Source organism: Dama dama, chromosome 19 (genome assembly GCF_033118175.1).
Source record: "Dama dama isolate Ldn47 chromosome 19, ASM3311817v1, whole genome shotgun sequence".
NCBI lineage: Eukaryota > Metazoa > Chordata > Mammalia > Artiodactyla > Cervidae > Dama > Dama dama.
In genome coordinates, this window is record NC_083699.1 from 22,281,340 (window position 1) to 22,307,182 (window position 25,843).

Sequence of the window (25,843 nt, forward strand, 5' to 3'; positions counted from 1 at the left end):
CACTCAGGGGGAAAATGTTATCTGAATTCCAACCACTTTATATACATTCCCTTGGTCTTCTTTTGACGATTCAACTGACTTTTTCTCACAAGTATCTCAAATACTTGTTTGGAAAGCTTTTCTCAAGTGGGTGTGCAAACAGGAGGAGGACTGTTCTTTAGCAATCCCTTCTTATAAGCCTCCAACGATACTATCTTCTTGTACTTCAGTTAATGAAAAGATAAATATGATCTGTGCTGTGCCCAGCTGTGTTTTTCTTGCACTGAGGAATTCACAAAAGGAAAATTTTAAATCATACATTTATCAGTGAACAAGCTTGCTAAAGCAAATAGATTTCAGTCTCCTGAGTTTGCTTCAATAAAAGATTAAACGCTAATAGTGCAATTTACCACACTCAACAGATTTATGAATAATCAAAGTTTGGAGGAAGGCCAGGCCGTTTAAGAACATTACCTAGCAAACAGATGCCAATAGTATGTAGACATCTTCCCTGTAGCTAAGCAGCCGTATTTCCTATCACACGATTCAATATTGACTGAATAATTGGCCTTTTACAAAACATTTATTAAAACGCACCATTTACCACACACTCAGTGCTGGTTTAAGAAGTTCAGTCAGGGAGGAAGACGGGGATGGGGGAGACGCATAAGTTCCTTCTAATTACCAAGTGGATTTAATTAATAAACAGCAACAAGTCAAGTCTGGCATTGTTAGACCAAAGGGCTGAATTGTCAAGGAGTTGGGCTTCCCAGGTGGTTCAATATTAAAGAATCCACCAGCCAAGCAGGAGACTCGGGTTCAATCGTTCGGTCAGGGAGATCCCCTGGAGAAGGAAATGTCTACCCGCTCCAATATCTCGGCCTGGGATATCCCATGGACAGAGGACCCTGGTGGACTACAGTCCATGGGGTCACAAAAGAGGAGGACACTACTTAGCAACTAAACAGCAACAAGAATCTTTACAGAAGTAAGGGGATAAGCACCGCATATCCAGTCTTTAAATAATACTTTGCATGATTACTATATAAATTACTATAATGTAGATCTATAATATATAAAATTGCCCTACCATAATACTGTGAGTATTTGTGTGCACTCTCAGTACACACAAAGCTCATTTTTCACATGTTTTCTTGCATATTCTAATGCTTTTCCTCAGTGCTTATGTGGCCGCCCTTGGTGTCTGAGATTACACACTTAGGCATGGAGTGTTTGTTGAATGCCATATCTACCCAAAGTAGCATGTTAAGTTAATGATTAAATGAGGGTTGGAATCATGGGGCCAAGCTTCTAACTCTTTGAAAAAGATTTCTTATTTCTCTATCCTGTGTCCTTGTATCCAGCTTGAAAAAAGAAAAATATCAGCTAATGGGTTCATTGTGATAGAAAAGTCACCTATTAAAAAATCCCCTTGCTAACAAATTCGGAATAACGTGTGAGCAAAATGCTCTATTTGTATGCACCAAACTTAGTTATAATGAACTCAAAACACATTCACGGTGTGACTGAAAAACGAAAACTATCATCGTGTTTCACAGGTTAACCTGGCAGAAAACACAACTGGATTCCAGGTAATCTCTTGACAAATTAGAACAGGTTTCCTCATTTTTTGGCATCTTGTTCAGTAAAAACCCTAGTCATGCTCTCTGTAACAGGAATTCCTAATCTAACGTCACTTAATGCCAGGAAAATGAAGGTATCATTTGCCTCTGGTGTTCAAGTACATCTTGAGTAGGTTCTCAATTTGTTTAGACTTCTCTGACACCTAAAGTTAATTATTCTAGTTCTTTGGTACTCTTTCTTGTTACGTAAAACCTTTGATTTCTACAGTTTTACTTGGATTTTAAAAAGAGAGTAGGCTTCGTTACGGCACAGTTTGCCATTAAGTAACTTGATTTAGAAATATTATCTAATTCTTGCCTTATATTTATGTATTATATAATTATATATATATTATATAAACATTTTACATATTTAATTTTTAAAATATATATCTATTTTTTAATCACACTCAGTTGGCCCAAGCATAGATGCTGTGTGAATTTTCCTAACAGTCATTTAAAAAGGTATTATTTCACTGTGTACATTCAAGCACACATTATAAAAATGGATAATACAAAACATTCACAAACTCACTGAACCCCAATCAGAAAGGAGCAATGGTCTAGCCTAGTGTCTGGCATCAGAATCTGGACAATAAATGATAAAGTTTTAAGAGATGGATTATATCAAAAGTTACATCTCACTAATTTGCTAAGTCAAATTTATAAAAACAAGGACAGTGAACAGAAATAGATATTCAAATAAGAGAAAAAGAAATCTTAAGAACATGAACAAATTACTCATTTTCAAGACACCTGAAGCTCATTACAAAGAAATTTTAGGATTCCGTGTTATACATATACATATATGTATACAGATATATGTATTTGTATACATATATACATATGTGCGTGTGTGCTGTCTTCTTCAGGCATGTCTGATTCTTTGCAAAGTTATAGACTTAGCCCACCAGGCTCCTCTGTCCATAGGGATTCTCGAGGCAGGAATACTGGAGGGGGTTGCCCTGCCCTCCTCCGGGGTATATTCCCAACCCAGGGATCAAACCCACATCTTCTTCGGCTCCTGCATTGCAGATGGATTCTTTACCTGCTGAGCCACAGGGGAAGCTCCATATATACATACACACACATACAATTTACACAATTTGTGTATCTAATCATAATTTAAAATTTTATATATTAAAAGATATTTTAAATATTAAACAGGGCAAGTAAGTAGACTTATGCTAAAGGCTTTGAAAACAGTTAGAACACCTTGAGAAAGCAAGGAAAGAAATATATACATATAAATAAAATATGTATAATATTTACAAAAATATTAAGATGTTTATACTTTTTGCCTTTATAATTTTATTGTTTTAAGTTTTCCTGAATACATATAAACTATATGTAAAAGCTACATTTGTTACTTTATTTGTTGTGTTACATTTCATGGTATTAAATTATAAATTATGCAAGAGACTAACAATAGAGGGAAATTTAAACAAACAGTTATACATGGATAGACTAACAATTACGATAATAATTATAAAGCCACTGTGAAAACATAGGTCCATATTTAGAATAAAATATTAAGTAAGAAAAAGGTGAAACAGTAATAAAGTTAATTAGGTGGAGTCAAGCAAATCTTAAAAGAGTAAAATTGTTTTCAATTTTTAAATTTTTGTTATAATACTAAAGCTTTAAAAGTGATGATAAAAAGCTGAGGTCTTCTTGGCCATGACGGGTAGATGCTATACCTTGGCCACAACCTTAGTAGATGCTATAATTAAGTATGAGGTACAGACCTCTTTGACCTGCAGTCTCTCTCTATGTGGACAGTGATAGGGACTAGTCTCATTTCTCCAGTGGGAGTCAATCCCACAGGATAGCTATTCCCAGGTGTCCCTGGTTGTGGCAGTTGGCTTTCTGAGCATGCATCAAACTAAGTAACTGAGGTCTGAAATGACATCCTCCCTCCTCGAGAGCCACTCCCTCCATATCAAAGGACTGTCCTTGGCACAGGACTCAGAGTGTTCAACCCCAGGCCTGCACACGGCCTTTGAAGCCAAACTGTCCTGATAAGGGGACAGGGTCTCATCACCAGGCATCTTTTTGTCAAAGCACAAACACCTCAATGTCAAATCATCAAGGAATCATCTAACTCACCAAGCCAAACAATCACTTATTGAGAAAGTCAGGGAAGGAAAAGGCAGCTTTAACACTCCAAAGTTAAAACAACAACCAAAAAAGACTTTGAAAGTTTATAAATTTTTTGTAATGTCTGTGTTTTCAAATCAGATATTTATTGCACTGTTAAAATGACTCAGGGTAACATTTTTAGTTCTGCAACAGTGCTGCTAACATTCCAAGACCAGCTATCCTGCAACTGCCCATAAAAAAAATTAACGCTACCAAGGCCATTTTTTGTGTGCGCTTAAATAAGCTCATGCCAATGAAAACTACCCTATAGGCATAAACTGGATATTTCTGTTCAGCACACATTAACCGAGAGTTCCTCAGGGTGTGACACCCAGATGACTTCTGTGATGCAGATTTCTAGAAATCTGGCTGGAAACCTGCATGATTGAACACCCTACTCACAGCAGGGTGCAACCATTGATCTGTTATTCTACCCAATCTGCACTTAGTCTCAGAAGATTAACCCTTTGGCAGTAAGAATTCACATTGCTAAATGCAGAGTCTCTACTGAGGCTTGTGAAAGTGCATTAATTCCCAAAGTAGGACAACTGGAGGGTCTCACAAGATTCATGAGAGAATGAGAAGTGGCTGAAATGAGAAATGGAGTGAGTCATAGGCTCTGGAAGAATCAGAACTGCAAACTCCTGGAGGTAAAGAGACCACAGTGATCACCTAGCACAGGCCTTTCAACGCACTGCACAATTAGTTAGTGACAGAAACCCAGTCTAGATTTCTCTCCACTGCCCCAAAATGTTCTGTGGTGAAAGATGGACACAAGGAACCTGGTTGTAAAGAAAGAAAATATCATATTTTACGATTAACATAACAGTAAATGAGGATAAAATATTTCATATCAAGATACTCCCTAAGATATATTCTGATGAGGTCCTGGTATAATTTTAAAATTATATCTGGACACAGAGGAGACCACCTTAGATGCTGGAGGTGGATGACAACTTCACAGTGAGAGTGTTAAGAGAGGGAACGCAAATCATTTACACACCTGGCCCTCCCATGGCCTTTGAAAGTCAGTAGCTGTTCAGTGACTTCAACATAAGACTTTCGAGCAACTCTTCTTTGTCTGGCAACGTAATTTCCCACACTTCATCCCTCACCCCTTTCCAACAGAGAGAAGAGGGTCATGGGGTAGGCACCACGTGCAGGAGGTCAACTCTACCTCCCTCACATCTGGTGAGGGCAGGAGAAAGGGAGTTCGAGAGGATGGAGAGACTATGAGCTGAGGCAGAGGGGAGCAAGGTAGATGAATAGAGATAATCTCATCCCATTAACTTCTGCTGAAAACATCCATTTCCCCAAGACACAGGAATATGAAAAGAGGCAGACAGCTGCAGAAGAAGAAAACTGTTTCTAAACAAACAAGGTTGAGTGAGTTGTGCTTCAGCTGCCCACGTGCTGTTTTCTGTGATCATTTCGATATTTACAAAGACGCATCTCCCTAGCACCCCTTTGCGGCAAATAAGGCATCTTTACAATTCAGAACATCTGTCAAAAAGCAGAGGTATACAAACTATACTATACAATTTGTCCATCTGCCCCCACCTGCACATTCCAAATTACAGAGATGAATTTTAAAGGGAATGTTTCAAAATGTTAAAGCCCTATATTACCTTTGTCTGGGTTGCTGAAGTTCTCATCGCAAAGAGTGAAAACCATCATGCTTCTACACAGAAATAAGCAACCTCTATCAGTGAAACACCACCAGGAAGAGAAAATGAATACAATCCTCACCATTAATACTAAAACTAGTCAATAATTATCTAGGCAGTATCAGTTATGTCTTTTGTGCATCCTGGTTGGTCTCTAAGCAAAGTGGAGCTTGTGAGCAGTACTTGGGAACACTGCGGTTTCTCTATAGGACTATTATCTCAGGCGGCGTGTATGAAGAACAGGGTGGGGACAGCATGCATATTTACTGCTTCAACATTCTACCCACTCCTAGAGAATTATTGCTCATCCTAAGCCCTCCAAGGGCAGCAGGAAATTCTTACTCATTGGCAATTTATTTCTTGGAAACCCCGGGAGGAAGATGCGCTTTGTCCCTGATTAAGCCTGTGTTAAGTCATGGCTGTGTGAAGGCTTCTAAGCCAGAGCATTCCAAATCTGGACAGGCAGGAAGGAATGAGTCACACCTCTCCAAAGTTCCTTAAAGATCAGCGAGGATTGGTGCTAATTTTAAAATCTGATTTTTCAAGAAAGGTAGGTGTTCAAGAAACATTATTTGTTTAAATCCAAGTAAATCTGATCATATGAACTACAAAATGTAAGAAACCCATTCTGTAAAGTTATAACTTCATGGACTAAGCATATTTTCCTGTTTCAGAATGTAAGTTTTCAAAAATAGCTACTAGCTGAAGGTAGTATGGGGACTGAGTGGAAAAAAATCAAAAGGCCAGGGCAAAATAAACCCTGGAGGACAAGATTAGAATACAAATTCTAGAAGCAAATTAAGTAATGTTTAGCAGAGCCAAAGGAGTCGCTTTTTCACATGAAAAGGCTACAATATAAATGCTGACATTTCTCTAGATCTTTACGAATGTGACAAAATGATCTATGGAGATATTGTCAAATACAGTAGTCATTCACCATATGTGACCATTTATACTGAAAATTATTAAAATAAGTACCATTTTAAATTTAGCACTAATGCAATATTGTAAACCAACTATACTTCAATTAAAAAGTCAGTTTAGTTTCTCATTTGCACTAGTCACATTCAAGTACTCAATACCTAAGTAGGACGAGTGGCTGCCACACTGGACAGCACAGATTATAGGACATTTTCATCACTGCAGAACATTCTGCTGGACAGGTCAGATTCCAGAGCTCATAACAGACTTTAAAGTGAGCACTGATATACAATATAAACTGAAATAAAAACCCATGGCTCCATAAAAGTGTACAATAGGGAGCAGCATAGTCAAACCATAAAAAAACTTTTATTCTCGCTTTGGCTCAATCTTTATTTAGGAAAAAAAAAATCAGAAAATAGGCAGGGCAAAACTTAGGCTAAGTAGTCAAGTTTCAGGGAGAGTTCACCATGAAGTGCTTCCTTCCACCTGGAAAGGTACAGATGTAAGTGTGTGTGCGTGTTTGTGTGTTTGTGTGTGTGTGTGTGCTAATATACTTTACGGTATCCAAAGCATGACCTCATACAGAGAACGTTCACCCTAGGGCCTGCCAAGATGGTGTGGATGGCCCACAGTAGTGACGTTAAGGTAAGGACTTTTTTAAGCTGTAACTTCAATTTTATCTTTATATCTGAGAGTTATTTTCTTTTTATCAATTGAAGAGACCTCTTACGAATGGTTGAAAGTGAGAATTTTAGAATCACAATTCAATAGTTAGAAATTTAGTTCTCTATATAATAGGATGATTAATAAAAATTTAGGGACTGGATTTTTAATCTTTTTTTACAATTTTATTTATTTATTTTTATTATTTATTTTTAATTGGAAGATAGTTGCTTTATAATGTTGTGTTGGTTTCTGCCATACAGCAACGTGAAGCAGCCATAAATATACAAATATCTGCTCCTTCTTGAGCCTCCCTCCCACCCCAGCCCCCATCTCACCCCTCTGGGTCATCACAGAGCTGGACTGAGCTCCCTGCATTATACGGCAACTTCCCACAAACTGTCTATTTTACACATGGCAGAGCATACACGTCAAGGCTACTCTCTCAATTCGTCCTACCCTCTCCCCCCCTGCTGTGTCCACAAGGCCGTTCTCTATGTCTGCGCCTCTATTACTACGGCAAGAACTTTAAGTAAACCAAGAAGTCAAAACTACCTGGCACCCTTTGCTCTGACCTCAAAACAGATTGCTATAAAAGGTATCATTCTTAAACAGAATAGAGCAAGTAACCTATTTCTTCATGGGGAGAGATGTCCAAAGAAGTCTTCACTGCTGAAATTTGCTCAGGATTAGAAATGGTTATACAGGTGTTGTCATTAGGTCTGTTTTTGGAAAGTCGCTTGCCTGGAATATGTAAAGTATGCTGTATCTTGTGAGCAGGAGGGCTTGATAACATCCCAAGGTCATTCTCTGTATCAGAACACTGATATCCTGACAAATATCTTAGTTTTCCAATGAAACACAAATGTCAATTTAAAATACACAATTTGATTTCACTCTCTCCCTTTTTTTCCCTTTTTACTGCTCCCATTCAATGACGTGTGTGTCCACATGCTTTCACGTGTGGGGTGGTCACATGGTTATAACAGCTGTACAGATCTAAGGCTCCAGAGACTATATGTCCAGCGTTAGTTACAGATTAAACTGGTTTGCAATGGAAATATTTAAAAGCGTACTTGATTCTAATTAGTACAACTGCAATAAAATAAAATTTCAGTGACTATGAAATTTTCAAAATTACGTTACCACATTAAATTGATTTTTTACTAATTTACTAACCCAAATTTTTACTAATTTACTAACCCAAATTCCTTTTTCTGTGCTCACTTCAGCAGCACATATACCAAATTCCTTTTTCTTTTCCATCTAGATGACATCTTTGTCAAAACTAGAGTACACTCACTGGAATATTTTCTTCTTGTGGATTCTCTGGTACTTTTAGTTATTGAAATCCAGGGATGTTAGATTGAGTCATTTGAATGTATGCATATAGCATTTTACAAAGCACTATAACATTTAACATTGTATTTGTCTGCCATGGCTCCACATCCAGGATTTAATGGCAGGTGGTAACTTAAAAGGGAGGAGGCAAAGGTCAGATTCATTAGGTTATAATTTTAAGGACTTCTAGCCCAGAATTCATTTCTAAAATTAATTTTATTGCACAAGCAATAAATAAATTTTCTAAGATTTTCTTGAAAAACATTGAATAGCATTAAACGTAAAGCTAAAGTCCCTCTTTATTGACTATGCCAAAGCCTTTGACTATGTGGATCACAATAAACTGTGGAAAATTCTGAAAGAGATGGGAATACCAGACCACCTGACCTGCCTCTTAAGAACTCTGTATGCAGGTCAGGAAGCAACAGTTAGAACTGGACATGGAACACAGGCTGGTTCCAAATCAGGAAAGCAGTATGTCAAGGCTGTATATTGTCACCCTGCTTATTTAGCTTATATGCAGAGTACATCATGAGAAATGCCAGGCTGGATGAAGTACAAGTTGTCATCAAGATTGCCAGGAGAACTATCCACAACCTCAGATATGCAGATGACACCACCCTTATGGCAGAAAGTGAAGAACTGAAGAGCCTCAGTGAAAGAGAAAGAGGAGAGTGAAAAGTTGGCTTAAAACTCAACATTCAGAAAACTTAGATTATAGCATCCAATCCCATCACTTCATGGCAAATAGATGGAGAAACAGTGGAAACAATGACAGACTTTATTTTGGGGATCTCCAAAATCACTGCAGATGGTGACTGCAGCCATGAAATTAAAAGACCCTTGCTCCTTGGAAGAAAAGCTATGACCAACCTAGATAGCATATTAAAAAGCAGAGACATTACTTTGCCAACAAAGATCCATCTAGTCAAAGCTATGGTTTTTCTAGTAGTCATGTATGGATGTGAGAGTGGAACTATAAAGAAAGCTGAGCGCTAAAGAATTGATGCTTTTGAACTGTGGTGTTGGAGAAGACTCTTGAGAGTTCCCTGGACTGCAAGGAGACCCAACCAGTAACTAGTGCACCCTAAAGGAAATCAGTCCTGAGTGTTCATTGGAAGGACTGATGCTGAAGCTGAAACTCCAATATTTTGGCCACCTGATATGAAAAGTTGACTCATTGGAAAAGACCCTGATGCTGGCAAAGACTGAAGGCGGGAGGAGAAGGTGATGACAGAGGATGAGATGGTTGGATGGCATCATGAACTCAATGGATATGAGTGTGAGTAAACTCCGGGAGTAGGTGATGGACAGGGAGGCCTGGCGTGCTGCAGTCCATGGGGTCACAAAGAGTCGGACACGACTGAGTGACTGAACTGAACTGAACTGAAAGTCCCTCTACCCACAGGAGAATCCATTCATGTCCTCTCTCCCTTCTCAGAGGCAACCGCTGTTATCAGATGAAGTGTATTAGGTCTTCTTCATTCTTTTGCAACTGCTCACACATATCTAAGAAAGCATGCACATGGAAATTTGGTGCAGCGTTGTTCATAGCAACAACAACAAAAATGGAAGTAGCCTAAAGTCAACAATTAAGGAGTAACCAAACTGTGATTTATAAGAATGTAGTAAGCCTATATTAAGTAATTTGGAGTAGCCAAAGTGCTTACAATGTTCATAACACAAAATTAGCACTATTTATAAAATTTTTGCTATTACAAATATATTGGTGTGTGTATATTATATGCACACACATATACATATATATTCAGTGAAAGTGAAACTGCATAAAGATATGTTATGAGCCAATTTATGTTAAAAACATGCTCACATGTGTGCACGTGCACATACACACACTGACACCACATATTTTCTAGGAATTCCTTTCACTCCATGACGTTTGCTCTGCTCTCTTAGGTCATGAGGATACTTTTCAAACACAGAATAAGAGAGGAAGCAGATATGTGCGTTTGATCTGCCTCAATGGTATTTCTCTGGTCCTCACCCTGAGTAGCTTTCAAGCCTAGTTCATTTTCTCCTTGACTCTCTAAACACGTGGAGAAGTCAAACATAAGCCATCCCCAAAAACAAAGTGAAGAGAGAAGCCAACAAGATTGAATGAGCGTAAACCCTGCTCCGCTAGGTTCTAACTCTTCTGTTTCCACGCGGAAGCATCTTGTCAGATAAATCTTAATTTACAGCAAGAGAAAGGAATTGTGCTCTGCTGAGCAAAAAATCCAGGAGATGAAATTTAGTCCCGCTCCAGCGTATCTCCCAACTGGGCACAGAGCAAATCCTTAACCTCACTGCACCAGAGGCTTTGGACACAGACTCTTTCATTAATTCTGCAGTGCCTAATGGGGGTTCTTTCTTCACGATCATGCATGTCCTTTACAAATGAAGCTTCTTTTGAAGACAGGCAAGAGATCAGATTAAGCCTTTCAATATATATTACTTCAGTTTCTTCTTGGCTCTCTGTTCTCCACAATGGCTAATTCTCAGGAGGGTCCCAGACGTGAACTCTGCTAAACTACTAAACAAGACTGTAACAAGGGAGTTCACACCACAATTCATTCTTCTTGACTTCCAACCAGGGTTTCTCCCAAAGAGATGCCCCTGTGCCATCTATTCCAGCAAAACTCAGATCCATTCCATTAATCATGTCCATTGCAGTGTTTCCTTTCCTAACCCCGAAGAAATCTTAATTATTCTCTTGGTTCTAAGTGTTTCTGAGTGGACAAACTCAAGATTCTTTTTTTGAAGAAGTACCTTAAGTGCTATACTTATACCACAGCACCAGGCACAGTTTCTGGAGCAATGCAAACTTTCAAGAAGCATTTGTTGAATGACCAACGGCACATTTTTACAAATATGATATATGGGGATCTCGTCTGTACATCACACTTATATTTCCCACCAGGCTCTGTGGGATACATAAGCAAATGCTCCATTATTTCTCTCTCTCTCTCGCTATAAAGGACTATATTAACCTTACTAACCTGACATACCTGAGGCAGCTATCACACTTCCGTGTTCACTCCAAGGCAAGTCTTAACTCTGCCAAAATCTCTGGTTATTTGGTCAGTCTACATATTAAACAAGTTCAGTCCCAACAAATCCAGATCTAGTTCTCAATGCCTACAAATGAGGTCCAAGTTATCAATGCTTGAATGTAAATTTTAAGCCACAGTGTGCTAAATTCATACAGGAAATACTTAGCAGGCTTTTAAGAGTGGTAACAAAGAAGTGAACATGGAAAATATGTGTTTCTGTATACTGTCAGATACCTGACTCTGCAAGGGTTGTTTCCAAAAGCTGGTTGGAAAGTTTCATTAGCTTTGCCCATACAGCTACAGGGTTATTCATATTGATGCTCTAATACTCTGATAAGCAAAATGCTGGAATGGCAGACAACAAAATAAAAAAATGGGGGAAGCCGAGAGGTCAAAGGGCACTGCCTTAGAACAGTCTGGAGCCAATGTGGTCCAGAGAGAGTCCTGACAAGTGACCAACTCACTCTCCTTCCAGTCAGGTCCTTGCTTCATTCACCAATCTAGCATTTATTTGATCCTGAAAGACAAGTCAAATATTGGGAACTGAGTCTTTCCAGAGGTGTCAAGACACTTAGGGAACACTCAGTATTTTGAAATCATGGGCATTCCAACCATTGAAATAAGTTGCACTTCTGGCCACTCCCAACTCCCCTCACTGGAGGGTCACTAATGCCCTGTCCTGGGAGATTCGGGTGTACTCACCTGAGTTGGTTCTAAATGAAAAAGTAAAATGGTCTTTGCCCTCATTATTTGACAGAACTGTACAGTAAATTAAACTGAGCAATCCACTCAGGGTTGCTTTAGTTTACCCAAGTGTGTTTTTGAAATGAAAATGTGAAATGTTAGTCACTCAGTCCTGTCCAACTCTTTGAGATCCCATGGACTGTATCCTGCCAGGCTCCTCTGGCCATGGGATTCTCCAGGCAAGAATACTAGAGTGGGTTGCCATTCCCTTCCCCAGGAGATCTTCCTGACCCAGGGATGGAAACCGGGCCTCCTGCATTGCAGGCAGATTCTTTACCATCTGAGCCACCAGGGAAGCCCCTAGTGTGTTTCTAATTCGATCTATATTTGAATTCCTAAGCATTTTCTCCAAATTGGTCAGGGGCTTAGCTTGCCTATACCTCATGCACCACCATAATAACCAGGACCTCAGCAATCTAGAGTCAGGCTAGGGCGTGACCACAAATCCCAATCTTTCTTGTGGTTCAAATCATGCCTTTGCCTTGTGTTTATAATCAAGGGTCTTGTTCACTGGCTGCAACATTGGAATTTACTGCGTACATTTCTTCAATACCACTCTCCCCTCTCTCCTCCTACTGCACAAAGGAAGACCAGAGCAAGGCGCCTGTTAAATAGTTGTTGAGTGGGAAATATGTGATACATAGAAGGGGAGAAAAGAGTGGGCAAGGGTAAGTGGATGATGGTGGTAGAAACACAAAAAGGGAAACTCGTGGGAATAGAAAAGAGAAAAAAAAGAAGAAAAAGGGTGTCTTCTGAATTTCCAGCAGTAGAGATGCTAGAGAATTCCATTCCAGGAAATTAAAGATATTTTACATGTTTGTATATGTACGTTTCTGGGTATGAAAATATAACTGTATGCACATATAGTTTTTCGATAACAAAATCAAAGATAAAGCTATTTAGTTAACACCTACTTATTTAAGTACATCTTAAAAACTATATTCAATATTAATCTACATTTTAATTAACAATACGGTTGCCTGGTCACTAGTTGTTTTCTTTTCTTAACCAACACTGCTGTTCTAACAAAACAAGCTGACCCCTTTGATTGTGGCCTTTTCTGTTGTTTTCCCAAAGGCAAAGTCTCTGCTATCTTGCTTGCAAAACCAAAGTCTGGTGTTTTATTGTTGTTATGAATGGGTCAAGATTTTTTAAAGCACCACCCTTGAAAGTTCTTCCATAGAGATCTCTTTGAAATGAACAACAGTCCCACAGATAGAAATTATAAACCAGAGAGTTAGAGGGGAGAAAGACAAATGGGCCAGCTATCATTGTTGGCCATAAGTCACCCAGACTATAACTCTTCTGAGTGAAATAAAGTTGGCTGGAAGGGAGAAAAATCTCCAGAACGTGACACAGGATGAGACACAATCTGGAGCTAGAGCCATCTTTCTCTACGACTCTCAATATGCCATTCATCGGTCAAGACCAGCTAAATAAACTGCTCTGTAATATTTGCAATTTTCATGATTTCTTTAATCATAAACTTGTTATCGTGAGCAATTTATTGTAAAATCCAGACAATTATCTGAGCCTAATTAATTTACTTTCTTTCAAGTTTTATAACAATTTATCCACCTCACATCCTAACCCAACACAACTGTGGTTGTATCAGGGATCTAGTGTATCCATTCAACAAGCATTTATTGTGTGTTCACTATGTAATTTATAAGGTCAGGTATCACACACACAAGCACACACAAGCACACACAAACACACAATTTAATACCCCACCATTCCCTTGTAAGAAGTTTATAAATATAGTTGTTTATAACTTTTTTCAACATAATGAGGTAAGTTTATAAATAAGCAATTGTTTAAAGAACCAGAACAGATTTAGAAATGAAATTTCATGGAAGCAAAAGAGCATGCATGCTGTATGTGGGGTGGATGGAATAAAACATACATGGATGGGGAGGGGTGTGGCCATGGGACAGGTAGAGGCAGGCAGGAGATGTGGGTGAAAGGTAAGTGGCAGAGTTTAGGCTCTAACATGCTGTAATTCATCCTGTTGGATGAATGGAGCACCACTGTTGTTCAGACACTATCATGTCTGACTCTGCAGTCTCATGGACTATAGCACGCCAGGCTTCCCAGTCTTTCTTTATCTCCCGGAGCTTGTTCAAACTCATGTCCATTGAGTCGGTGGTGCCATCCAACCCCCTTGTCCTCTGTCACCCCCTTCTCCTCCCGCCCTCAATCTTTCACAGCATCAAGGTCTTTCCAGTGAGTTGACTCTTCTCATCATGTGGCCAAAGTATTGGGGCTTCAGCTTCAGCATATTCAGAATATTCAGAGTTGATTACCTTTAGGATGGACTGGTTTGATCTCCTTGCTGGCCACTGTGGGCCTTTATAGCTGGGAGTTGTATGATGATACTGTGTTTTAGACAGAAAGGACTGATGGCATTGGAGGAAGCTCGGAGCAGGGAAGAGATACTAACCAAAGTCTGGGATTATTGTGATAGCCCAGCTGAAAAGCAGTAGTGACAATTTTCAAAAATTTTCACTAAACAGCAAAAAAAAAAAATAATTGTTCTGATTATCCTAAGCAAGCTACACCAACCTACTCAGCAAGGTTGACTTTAACCCTATCACATGTGTACCAGCTATAATGCAGAATCTTGCTATTCAAAGATGATCTATGGATAAACACACCAGCATCAAGTGGAAACCTGTTAGAAATGCAGAATCTCAGTCCCACCCCAGTAATGCCAAGTCAGAATCTGAATTTTAACAAAGCCCAAAGGGTAACACATTCACATCTCAGTCAGAGAAGTACTGATGTAAAGAAAACATCAGCATTAGACACCAGGGTTGTTTGTTCTGAATTTTTTGCGTATTATTTCTTTTGGACTATATTGCTACACTTCCAAGCTTTCCATGAATTCACAAAACCTACCTCCTCCTCTCTACTGAAACAAAGGAAAAAAAAAAAAAAAACGACCCTGTTAAGCATTGCTCATTCAACAAGCCTAAGGTGCTTATCCTTACCATATTTTTCCTTGGTCAAGTAACCATTATCTTTAAATGCACACCTGAATTCCAGCATTTAAGTAGATTCCTGGGGGAGGATGTAGAGATTGCTTAGAGTGCAAACCAGTTTGTCTGTATCATCCTGCCTAGAAAGGATGTGATGGTCTACCATCACATTTCTTTGAGTTCCTTCAAGTGTTAGGTCCATGATAGGCTATTTTCAAAGCCAAGCAATTAAGCAATATGCACAGTAGCCCAAAATGTATGATTTGATGGAGAACAAATCTCTGTTCCCTCCAGAAGATTTCTCCTCTAATATGGTGCTGCATAGACCCACAATTAGACTCGAAAATAAGGAAAAGATATCTATCTCCATATAAGTCTTTTAAAAAACTATATGCCACTTGTTAATGGTTTATTAGAGGTAGCAGTTTTTACATAGAAATGCTGAAGGAAAGGTAGATACACCATTTGTTAGTTCGCTTGTTCATTTATTTATTCTTTTCTCAAATATTTATTGTGCCCAAATGTGCCAGACACTGTCACTCACAGCAAAGGGCTGAACAAAGTGCAGAGGCTCTCTGCTCTCATAAAGAATAAAATCTAGAACAGTAGTCCTCAAATGTTTATTGTCACAGTCCCTGTCAGTAAAAATTTTTCAGCATGCATTGCCCAATGTACATATATATTTATTTACATAGTTTTCTCTATGCTAATGTACTAATATTGGGTTGGCCAAAAAGTTCATTCAGGTTTTTCTGTAATATCTTAAGGAAAACATCAAATGAACATTTTGGCCAATCCAATACATACATAGTAATATAATATTGATGAAGCTAAATTTAAAATAGGCCAATGTATGACTGCTCAGTCACATCTGACTCTTCAACCGCATGGACAGTAGCCTATCAGGTTCCTCTGTTCGTGGAATTTTTCAGGCAAGAATACTGCAGCAGGTTGCCATTCCCTTCTCCAGGGGATCTTTCCATCCCAGGGATCAAACCTGCATCTCCTGCATTGGCAGGTGGATTCTTTACCACTGTGCAGTGGGCTTCCCAGGTGGAATAGTGATAAAGAATCCACCTGCCAATGCGGGAGACACAGGAGACTTAGGTTCAGTCTCTGCGGTGAGAAGATCTCTGAATTGAGAAGATCCCCTGGAATAGGAAATGACAATCTGTTCCAAATTCTTGCCTGGAAAATTTCACGAACTGAGGAGCCTGGCAGGCTACAGTCCATGGGGTCGCAAAGAGTTGGATGAGGCTGAGCACAAACAATGACAATAAAGTAAAAACAGGTCGTATGATTTTTATTAAGATGATCTTATGAGACCATCTTTTATAGCCCCTGGCAAATGAACACTCAGTTGAGAGATCTCTCTTTTAGAGTAATTTCTAAAAGAAAATTTTTTCCCATGAGAACAATTTTTTCCAGAGGAGATGATTACTTCAATCACCTCCAGAATTTTAACGAAAGAAATCGTATGAGTTACTCAGAATCAGAAACTCAATCTACTTTCTTTTTGCATGTCTAGTAACTTAACTTAAATTGCACTTAGGGCATAGTAGATGTTCAGTAAATGACTACAGAATTGAAGGGAAAAGGGAGAGTGAAGGGTAAAGGGGAAGAATGAGTATATGTATTAAATACAAGATTTATTTACATAATAAGAGAAAAAATAGCTTGCTTTCCAGGAAAAAATAATAAACTACCTTGATTATTAAAATAATAATAATAATAATAAAACAGATTACAGTTTAAATATGAAAGAAGCCATCTCCAGCTCACTTCCATTTGCCAAGCTGAACTATCAAATCATAAATCTCATCTCCTAAATTTCTGGGTACAATTTTCCTGGGCATCCTCTCTTTTTTTAATGTATAATAAACTAATTTTACTACAAAGAAACCAAATGATTTTTGAAATGCATTTCCATGTAGGTTTCTTAAAATAATTTACTCTGCCCACAATTCACTGAAACAGGAAATGGCAATAGACATAGTTACACAGTGACACAGCCTCATAGCTGACACCTATAACCATTCCCTTTGTTCAAAATCAACTGTATTTTCTTTGTGGCAAACGACTTCTACTGATAGTTGGTAATACTAATATTTGTGTCATGTTATCAAAAACATTTCCTAAGAGTCATGGTTGCAGTGTTATCAATAATATATTTATCTGTTACATCAAAGTTTTGGTGTAATAAACTTATCTCCATTTCCACTCGTTTCCCCCACTGTCGGCTTGGACAAAAGGCGCTTTGTAGAGTGTGTCCCCATTAGAAACAGTTCCTTCAGGTGCATAGACCAGTGCCAGGCTCCGTCACTAGACTTCTCTGTTGAGGTCAGACTCCCCCATCAAGACTGCTGAAGAGAGCCATCTGCCCTCTGAGGACTGTGCCATCCAGGAAGATGAATTCAAAGTTACCACATAGGGAATGGGACTGTGATACCCCCATGCTCGTAGATGTTACAATCTGGTGTGAAACAGCTTTTCAGGAATGCCTGAGTCACATTCTAACAGCCTTGGGAACCTTAAGAGTTTAGACTAGGATTGCTGCTCACTCTAAGCAGGGATGTACTCTAGCCAAAAAAGTCTATTTTTGCCTCAGCTTAACCCTGAGGATCTCCAAAGTTCCCAATTGGTCAGGCGAGAAGGATTTTCTCAGGAACCCTCCTCCTCCTGATCAGCAAACAATGAGACCTCTTTACAATCTGAAATCTCACACGGTCCCACAGTCTCCGAGGGATTCTTGTAGCAAAAATTCTGATGTCCATTTTTATAAAGTGTATGTGCACACCAAACACATACACATTTATACATATATGTGCTTGTACACATGTAGGTATATACAAATCTGTACCTATATACATATATCTATATACATGCTTAATATGCGCTACTCACAAAAATTATATATGGTATGTCTTATTTTTCTCTTTCTAAAAATAAGGACACGGGGGCTCACAAAATTTATAGAGCTTATTAAAGTCCCATCAATGGGACTCAAATATGCTTCTCACAACTGAAATTATAAGAACATTCTTTTATATAATCATATCTTTATATCAGCATTGCTACCTCTGTCTCTGTTTCACAAGCATGTAGGATGCCCCTTCTTCCCTGGACATTGGGGCGCTTCCCCCTCCTCATTCAAGGAGCAGGAGAGGAGAGACTGCCCTTCCTAACACAGCCCACAGAGTGGCCCCTGCGAAGCGAAAGGAGGTTAGTCCCCAGCGGTGACTCTTTCAACACGAGGAGAAATCTGACCCTTCTTTCAAATGTGTGGAAAGGTGAAAAAGCCCTTTTTTTTGTTGCCAAGTATTGGACTTAAATTCCTTCCCAACTAACCCGAAGGGCCCCGGGGAGGCTTCAGGGCCATTATAAAAAGTGTCTGTGGAGCCCTTGAGTGCCACGGTGGACAGGCAGCGCAGACGCAGGCCGAACAATAACAGCCGAGCTACAGACATGTGGCAGCCCTGCTTCCGTGGCATTCTGACAGTGCCTTTTCAACACATGAACATTACTTCTCGGAGCAGTAATCCCATGGTCCTTATTAAATTTTCCATATCCCACAGACCCCACCACAGCCTTCCCACCCACCCTGAAGAGTGCTCTCTGCTCCCAGGGCAAACACACTCTATCAGGGGCTGACCTGGAACTGCACTGCGTTTTACACTCAGCCACACTGGCCAGCCGGGTGTGCATGCTATGGCAAACTGAAGCCCCAGACTTCCTTCAGGTCTGGCTTCTTGGACAACTTCAGTAGAGTGTCTGTCTGACTGGAGAAGGCAGAGAATGCTTGGGGGAAAGGTGAGCGGCATTAAGGAAAGCTCTACTCAAACAATACTGTTCAAAATATTCTGATTGGTTAAGATAAGATGTACTTTCATTTTCCTGACAATTTTATCTTTATAGATAGGCTGCACAACCCCTAAGAAAGTCTTAGCTGACTGTTTTAGAGTTGGTTGTTATTTCCAAACAGCATGTGCTGTGGGGAACACATTCCAACTTCTTAATGGGGTGTAATCAGTAACACGTTCGCTTCAGGCCTTATAATGATGATGCTGTTAACTGCATCCACCAAAAATCCTTTAAAACAGCTGTTTTCAACCAACTTTCACTGTGAATGTACTTTTGTGTGTTTAATGTACTTGGCAAGCCTTTTGAGAAAGCCCTTGCCTACTGTTTTATTTGTTTCCATTTATGAAAACATGCGTTCGCTGTGAAAATCAGATGCATTTGTAAAGTTATCAAGGAACTCATAAGAAAAACCATCCTCTCCTTGTCATCGTTGTGACGGCTGAATCATCTCCACTGAAATCCGTTTGGGAGAAATTTCCATGTATTTGTTTAAAATGATCAGCAGCTCTTCTTCGGGCAAAAGCTGGAGTAAGATTCTCAAATATTTTTCTCAAATTACGTGTCCTACCTAAAATTAAAAGAAAGTGGGGGCCGTGGATGGGAGGAGGGGTCTGAGGGAGAATGGATACATGTATATGTAAGGCTGAGTCCCTTTGCTGTCCATGTGAAACTATCGCAACACTGTTAATCAGCTACACTCCAACATAAAATAAAAAGTTAAAAAAAAAAAAAAGAAAGTAGGAGTGGGGCGAAGAGAGAGGTACGGTAGGGCCACCTGGTCAAGGTTCAGAAGCAAAGGTTTTCCATTAGGCAGCTTGCCCCCTGCTACCTGTAAGATTCATTCCCAGAGTTTTCCTTCAAGCCCTTCTGTCTCCATCATTTATCAGCCCCCTGCTCTGAAACGCAAGAATTATCCTCAATTCAGAGCCTTAGTAAGAATAGAACACCTTCTTTTCTTGTAACATTATCCAACCAGGAAACAGGCAGCGTGTACAAATGGTTGGTTGAAGTCTGGTCTTTGTTTTCTGTCTTCCTCGGTTGACAATGCTTGCTGCAAGGGAGCAGGCCAAACTCAAACTGCCAACCACCCCGGTGCGTAAAACTGTAAAAGCAGAAAAAAATGTCCTAGCCACCTTAGGACCTCAAACCCCCAAAGCAGACAGGACTGTTGCCATATTATCAATTTATCAACTTATGTCATTATAGGTATTCATAACAGGGCATGTGATTAAGAAAAAAAAAACAAAGGGTGGGGCAAACTGAGAGAGTAAGCATTGACATATATACATTACCATGTGTAAAACAGACAGTTAGTGGGAAGCTGCTGCCTAAAACAGGGAGCTCAGCCTGGTGCTCTGTGATGACCCAGAGGGCTGGGATGGGGGTGGGGGGAGTGGAAGGGACACTCAAGAGGGAGGGAATAGATATATATATATATACACTTATAGCTGTTTCACTCTGTTGTACAGCAGAAACCAATGTAATACTGTAAAGCAATTATCCTCCAATTAAAAAAATAAAAATAAAGCAAACAATAGGCTGGCATCACAGACATTTGCCCGCCACCTGATGAGAGCTGGGAAGCAGGGGGCCCTAAGTCCCAGCCCTGAGAGGGCCCAGAAGCTATCCTTTCCTGCTTTGCCTCCCTTCATCTCATCTGCTCATTTTCTCCATGATGAAATGATTCTTTAATCCATAATCACTGGGAATGTGTGTGTGTGCTCAGTCGTGTCCAACTCTTTGCAACCCCATGGACTGCAGTCTGCCAGGCTCCTCTGTCCACGGGATTCTCCCGGCAAGAATACTGGGAAAGCAGATGCTTAAGCAACCAGCGCAACCTCGGGCCTTGTGTGCGGGTCCTAGACAGTAAATCCCACCCCTTCCCCTGTGCTCAGTGTGATAGTGAAGGCCAAGCCCCAGCTCGGCAGCAGGCCTCTTATTTCCTGGGCCCTCAGAAGACAGAAAATATCACATTTCTATTTCATTCGACCCTTCACTCTCTCTGTCATGCTTGGCTGCCTTTACAAGTCCGCATTTCACTGTTGCAGCAAAGCTTACAGGGACGCTAACAGGTGAGGCCTGGAGCAAACACGGGCTCTGAGAAGGGCTGGCACGGAGGCAGAGGACCGCTCGGCTTATCTGCTCCCTATCTTGCCATTTCTTACCACAAGGCCCGCTCCATGACAGCCAAGTTGTCCTGGGGCAACGGCTCAGTAATAAGACATACAGCAAATAATGGGGTTTTTTGCTGGAAAAAAATATATACTCAGGTAATTAAATTGTTAACATGATGGATGGCCTTATTTTATATTTGAATCCAAAGTGACTTTCTGTATCATTCCACTCAAAAGGCTTGATGTTACAAAAAGGAACAAAAAAAGCAAAACATAACTCCAGAGAGATGGGAATATAGATTTTTTTTTTGTTGTTCATTTATTTTAAAAACAAACATGGGTCATTTTCAGCGAGCTGGGTTGTAATGTTTACCTGAAATGCACGGAGCTGGTGTCCAAATTTCATATTCACCACCTCTCAGTGCTAATTTTTTCTGTGCCACATCCTAAAAGGTGAGGGTATAAGAAAATCTGCCAATGGATATGTTTTGCTTCATGCAGGAAGAGTAAGGACGTATTAGAGAGACCTATTGTTCAGAAGGTTCCAGAAGCAAGACCCTAGTGTCTGAGTTTAAAATGTTAATGGACATCCATTTTGCCCGTGTTGAATCCCAAATGACAATATGTTTTGTGCCCAAGGCATGGTTCTGACAAAATCAATAAACCACCCTAAGTTTGATAAAAGTTTTACAAAATATCCAGGACATTTAGAGTAATTGTTAACATCTGCTCATTATTCAACAGTGTATGCAGGTTTAGAAGCCAGATAAATATATTTATTCATCAGCAGCCAGCATGTCACTGCTACCTCAGTGGTGATATAAAACAGTTAGACATTAGAACCTGCCTCAGTCTTGGGTTCAGAGAATACAAATGAACCATTGTGAAAAAAACAGAATGTTCTGCTTCCCCCATGTTTTATACAGTAAGAGAGAACAAGGGGAGGGAGGAGAGGAAAAGAGGAAAGGGGCAAGTTTTGGTCAAGAAAATCCTGAAAACTTACTTTGAACTGAAAACCTGGAATGTTCAGGGGAAAATAAATAAATAAAAGCATAAATCTTTGAGAGGGATCTGAAGACATCAATCATCGCTGCAACGTGAAGAGCATTTTTCTTGTTTATTCTCCAAAACACAATTCAATTTTGATTTTCTTCTTTCATTTCACAATATAAGAAAGTTATGTCTTCAGAAGGAGGGTGAAATAAGCTTTTGAAAATAACACTGAAAAGGCTCTCTCTATCAAAATGAAATTAGTTCTTTGAAAACATCCACCAGTTGCTGACTCGTCCTCTGCAAAAACCAGCCTTGGATTCATCATTTAACAATAGCAAGGAGAAATTAACCAGACCACATTCACCCTTATTGGTATACTATGGGGACAGGGGTGCATCTCAAGTAGTGTTATGTGAGGTTTTGTTGTTTTATGTAATCTGGCGTGTGTGTGTGTGTTCTTCCAGTACTCTCAGTGACCTCTAGTAATGCTAATAGATCTCAAGTTTGTGTTCCTTGAGTATTTGAAGCTGGGTTGATCATTAATTTTCAATGACCTTGCATTATCCTCAATCATGATTGTGTAAAACAGACTGGATAAAAGTTGCCTCAAGGTTCACCTCTTTGGTGAGGGAATAAATCTGATGATCTACCTATGAAAGGTGCAAAGATTGCAGAGGGAAGGGTTATAGTAGAAGAAAGTCACTGGTCAACATCGTTGCATTTTTGGGGAGCGTAACTCTATAAACTCACTATCATGCACATGCATAGAGACTGTCACATGAAAGACACTTAATAAAAGTTGGTTGAATTGAATACCTAGAAAAATATTATCTATCTGTATCTAATATTTAACACAATCTGAGACATTAATTGGAAACACTAGATTCCTCTAAGAGGACCAGAAGATTAGCAAGATAGAGATGAGAAAATTAACAGAGATGCTATCTAGCTAATTAAAGCTGTAAAAGAAGCAAGAGCCTCTTCATAGATTGTTCTGTTAACTAACCTGTAATTATATTGTCAATTGCATTAACTTCATTGCCCATTAATAGAGTAAGTTTCAAGGGAAGCAGCCAATGTGGGGATGGTTATTTATTTTTATGTCCTAATTAATCAGTACTGACACCAAACCACATCCTTCCTCCTTGCTCATTATTTAAATGACCCATTTATATGGATGAACCTCTTTGCTTTGTGCATTTCATTATCACATTAACATGCTTTCAAAACAAAAAGGGTTGTTTCTGCTTCAGCAAGTACTTTGAACAAACAACCACTTGAGCTACTCCCGACAAGCTCTGCAACCCTCATCTTTCTCTAGGCATTTATATTGGCCAGCTGGAGTTTGACTAAAATCAAATGATCACCACTCAGAGGGGAAAAAAATAATTCCTGATGAATTTTGTGGTGCTTAGATAGGGGCAGGGGAGGATCTATCTCAGGAAATAAACAGGAATTCCAATTTTCATCTAATGTTGGGAAGCAGCTTTTATTCAGCTAGTCATTTCTTTGAGCCCTGAATACAGAAACCTGAAAATAAACCCTGCCTCTGAGTGAAGTTAAAATCTACTGGAGTCATTAGATTGAAATATAATTTAAAAGTTTGTGAGCCATCCTTTAGTACATTATTCCCCTCTAGTGAAAACTCCAGAAGCTGTAACTATTTTGGACTGTTGTAACTTTGCCCTCTAATGAAAATTTCTGCTTTTAGACTCCATCTTAAGAAGCCAACATCACTCATTTTAAGCATATCAACTCTGATACCACCATAGAAAATAATGTTGGGGAGAGCGCAGATGCCTTAATACAGCCTAATGAAAGGTCATTTCCCCCCAAATTTTCTCTTAGAAAGAGAAAGCATGCTATATTCTGATGTTAACAAAGTCTCTTTATATTATGGGGAACATGCTGAAGATACTTTGGAGGAAAACACATTCGCTGGAAAAAAATGAAATCAGAAGTTGATTTGGATGGCTATAGATGTCACATAACAGAATTATTTTTAAGAAGTTGTTCAGTTGCTATGTTGTCTCCAACTCTGTGACCCCATGGGCTGAAGCACGCCAGGCTTCCCTGTCCTTCACTATCTCCCGGCGTTTGCTCTAACTCATGTCCATTGAGTCAGTTATGCCATCCAACCATATCGTCCTCTGTTGCCCCTTTCTCCTCCTGCCCTCAGTCTTTCCTAGCATCAGGGTATTTTCCAATGAGCCAGCTCTTCGTATCAGGTGGCCAAAGTATTGGAGCTTCAGCTTCAGCATCAGTTCTTCCAATGAATATTCAGGGTTTATTTCTTTTAGGATTGACTGATTTGAGCTCCTTGCAGTCCAAGGGACTCTCAAGAGTCTTCTCTAGCACCATGGTTCGAAAGCATCAGTTCTTCGGTGCTCAGCCTTTTTTATGGTCCAACTCTCACATCCATACATGACTACTGGAAAAATCATAGCTTTGACTATAAGGACCTTTGTCAGCAAAGTAATGTCTCTGCTTTTTAACATGCTGTCTAGGTTTTTAAGAAGATGTAATAACACTTGACACAGACTTATTAACTTTCCCTCTGGATATAATCTCACAATTGCAAATGTTTGATGGATTACACTTTAATTTTTAAATAATCTTTAAAAGTATATATGAAAAAATTACTTTGTGGAGTCCATGAATATGTACCCATAGGACACGTTAAAATGTAAATGGTTCTGAACTTATATGATTTTGTACTTGGACCAGAGATGAACCCCCTAGTGACAATCACATATGCAAATTTTACAAATGATGTGTCCCAGATACCGTGGATGCAAATGAAGAAATATGCTCTTGAAAATTGTTGGATGACTCAACAAACAAACTTTAATGATGCCGACACTGTATATTTTAATTTTGGATAGATTGTACCATGAAAGTGAAATAAAGCAATATTTCTAAATTCATAAATACTGTAAACATCCTTTGATCATGGTTTTAAAATCTTTTTTTTTTCTTTTTAGTTTCTGGCTGAGCAACATCAACTATCACTCTACATTTTGAGTCCCTTTCAACAGGGCATGGACTACACTTGGATATGGTGTGGTTTTAAGTTCTATCCTGATGAAAAATTTTCAACTTGTAGAATGTACCAGAACAAACAAAACCATGCCTTACACTCCATACTTTCATTTACTTTTCGTGGTTTTCTCATGTTTTCAACAGTTTCCAGCCACCTTCCTACTACCACTACCACCTCTGTGGTCTAGGAATCCATCTACGCTGAATTCCACTTATTAAAAGGAAATCCTTCTGTGTACTTTACCTAAATCCTGCATCCTTCAGCTGAAGCTCATTTCATATTACTCAAACTTCTCTGAACAGTAGTCCAACACCATCTCTTTATGGGAAAAATCCATTATCTGCAAATAGTCAATCAATCACTCTTTATCCTTCATTTCCCTCACTTGAATAAGCCCAACTCCCTAGAGCTTTCTCTATAACTCTCAACCTCCAACTCACTATCAAGGAATAACTGAGTTCCTGGGAGAATTAGTCATATATTATGACTAATTATAACACTATAACAAATAATACCATAATGATTATTAATTTTAAATAGCAAACACAATTGCCGTAAAACTTGGCTTATGCCTTCCTCAAAGTTCCTCAGGAAATTCTCAGATTTCTCCTTGACTACCTCAACCCTGCTTCAGAAATGTTCAATCTTCTGTGTAAGTGACAGGGGAGACCAGTTTATATTTAGGAGCAGTAAGCAAATGTCTGGTATGGAACACA

The 25,843-nt window shown here is 39.3% G+C and overlaps 1 protein-coding gene across 10 annotated transcripts in view; it reads right to left on the reverse strand.

Moving 5' to 3' along the window:
- Window positions 1–25,843, reverse strand: part of MECOM (MDS1 and EVI1 complex locus) — a 606,212-nt gene that overhangs the window by 197,810 nt on the left and 382,559 nt on the right. Inside the window, exon 1 of one of the 10 annotated variants that reach the window (XM_061168284.1) lies at window positions 5,372–5,458. The exons of the other annotated variants lie outside the window; for them this stretch is intronic. Coding sequence (XP_061024267.1) covers window positions 5,372–5,398 — 27 coding nt within the window. The 5' untranslated portion in view covers window positions 5,399–5,458. Of the gene's footprint in view, window positions 1–5,371; window positions 5,459–25,843 lie in introns of those variants that run through there. 10 annotated transcript variants of the gene reach the window in all.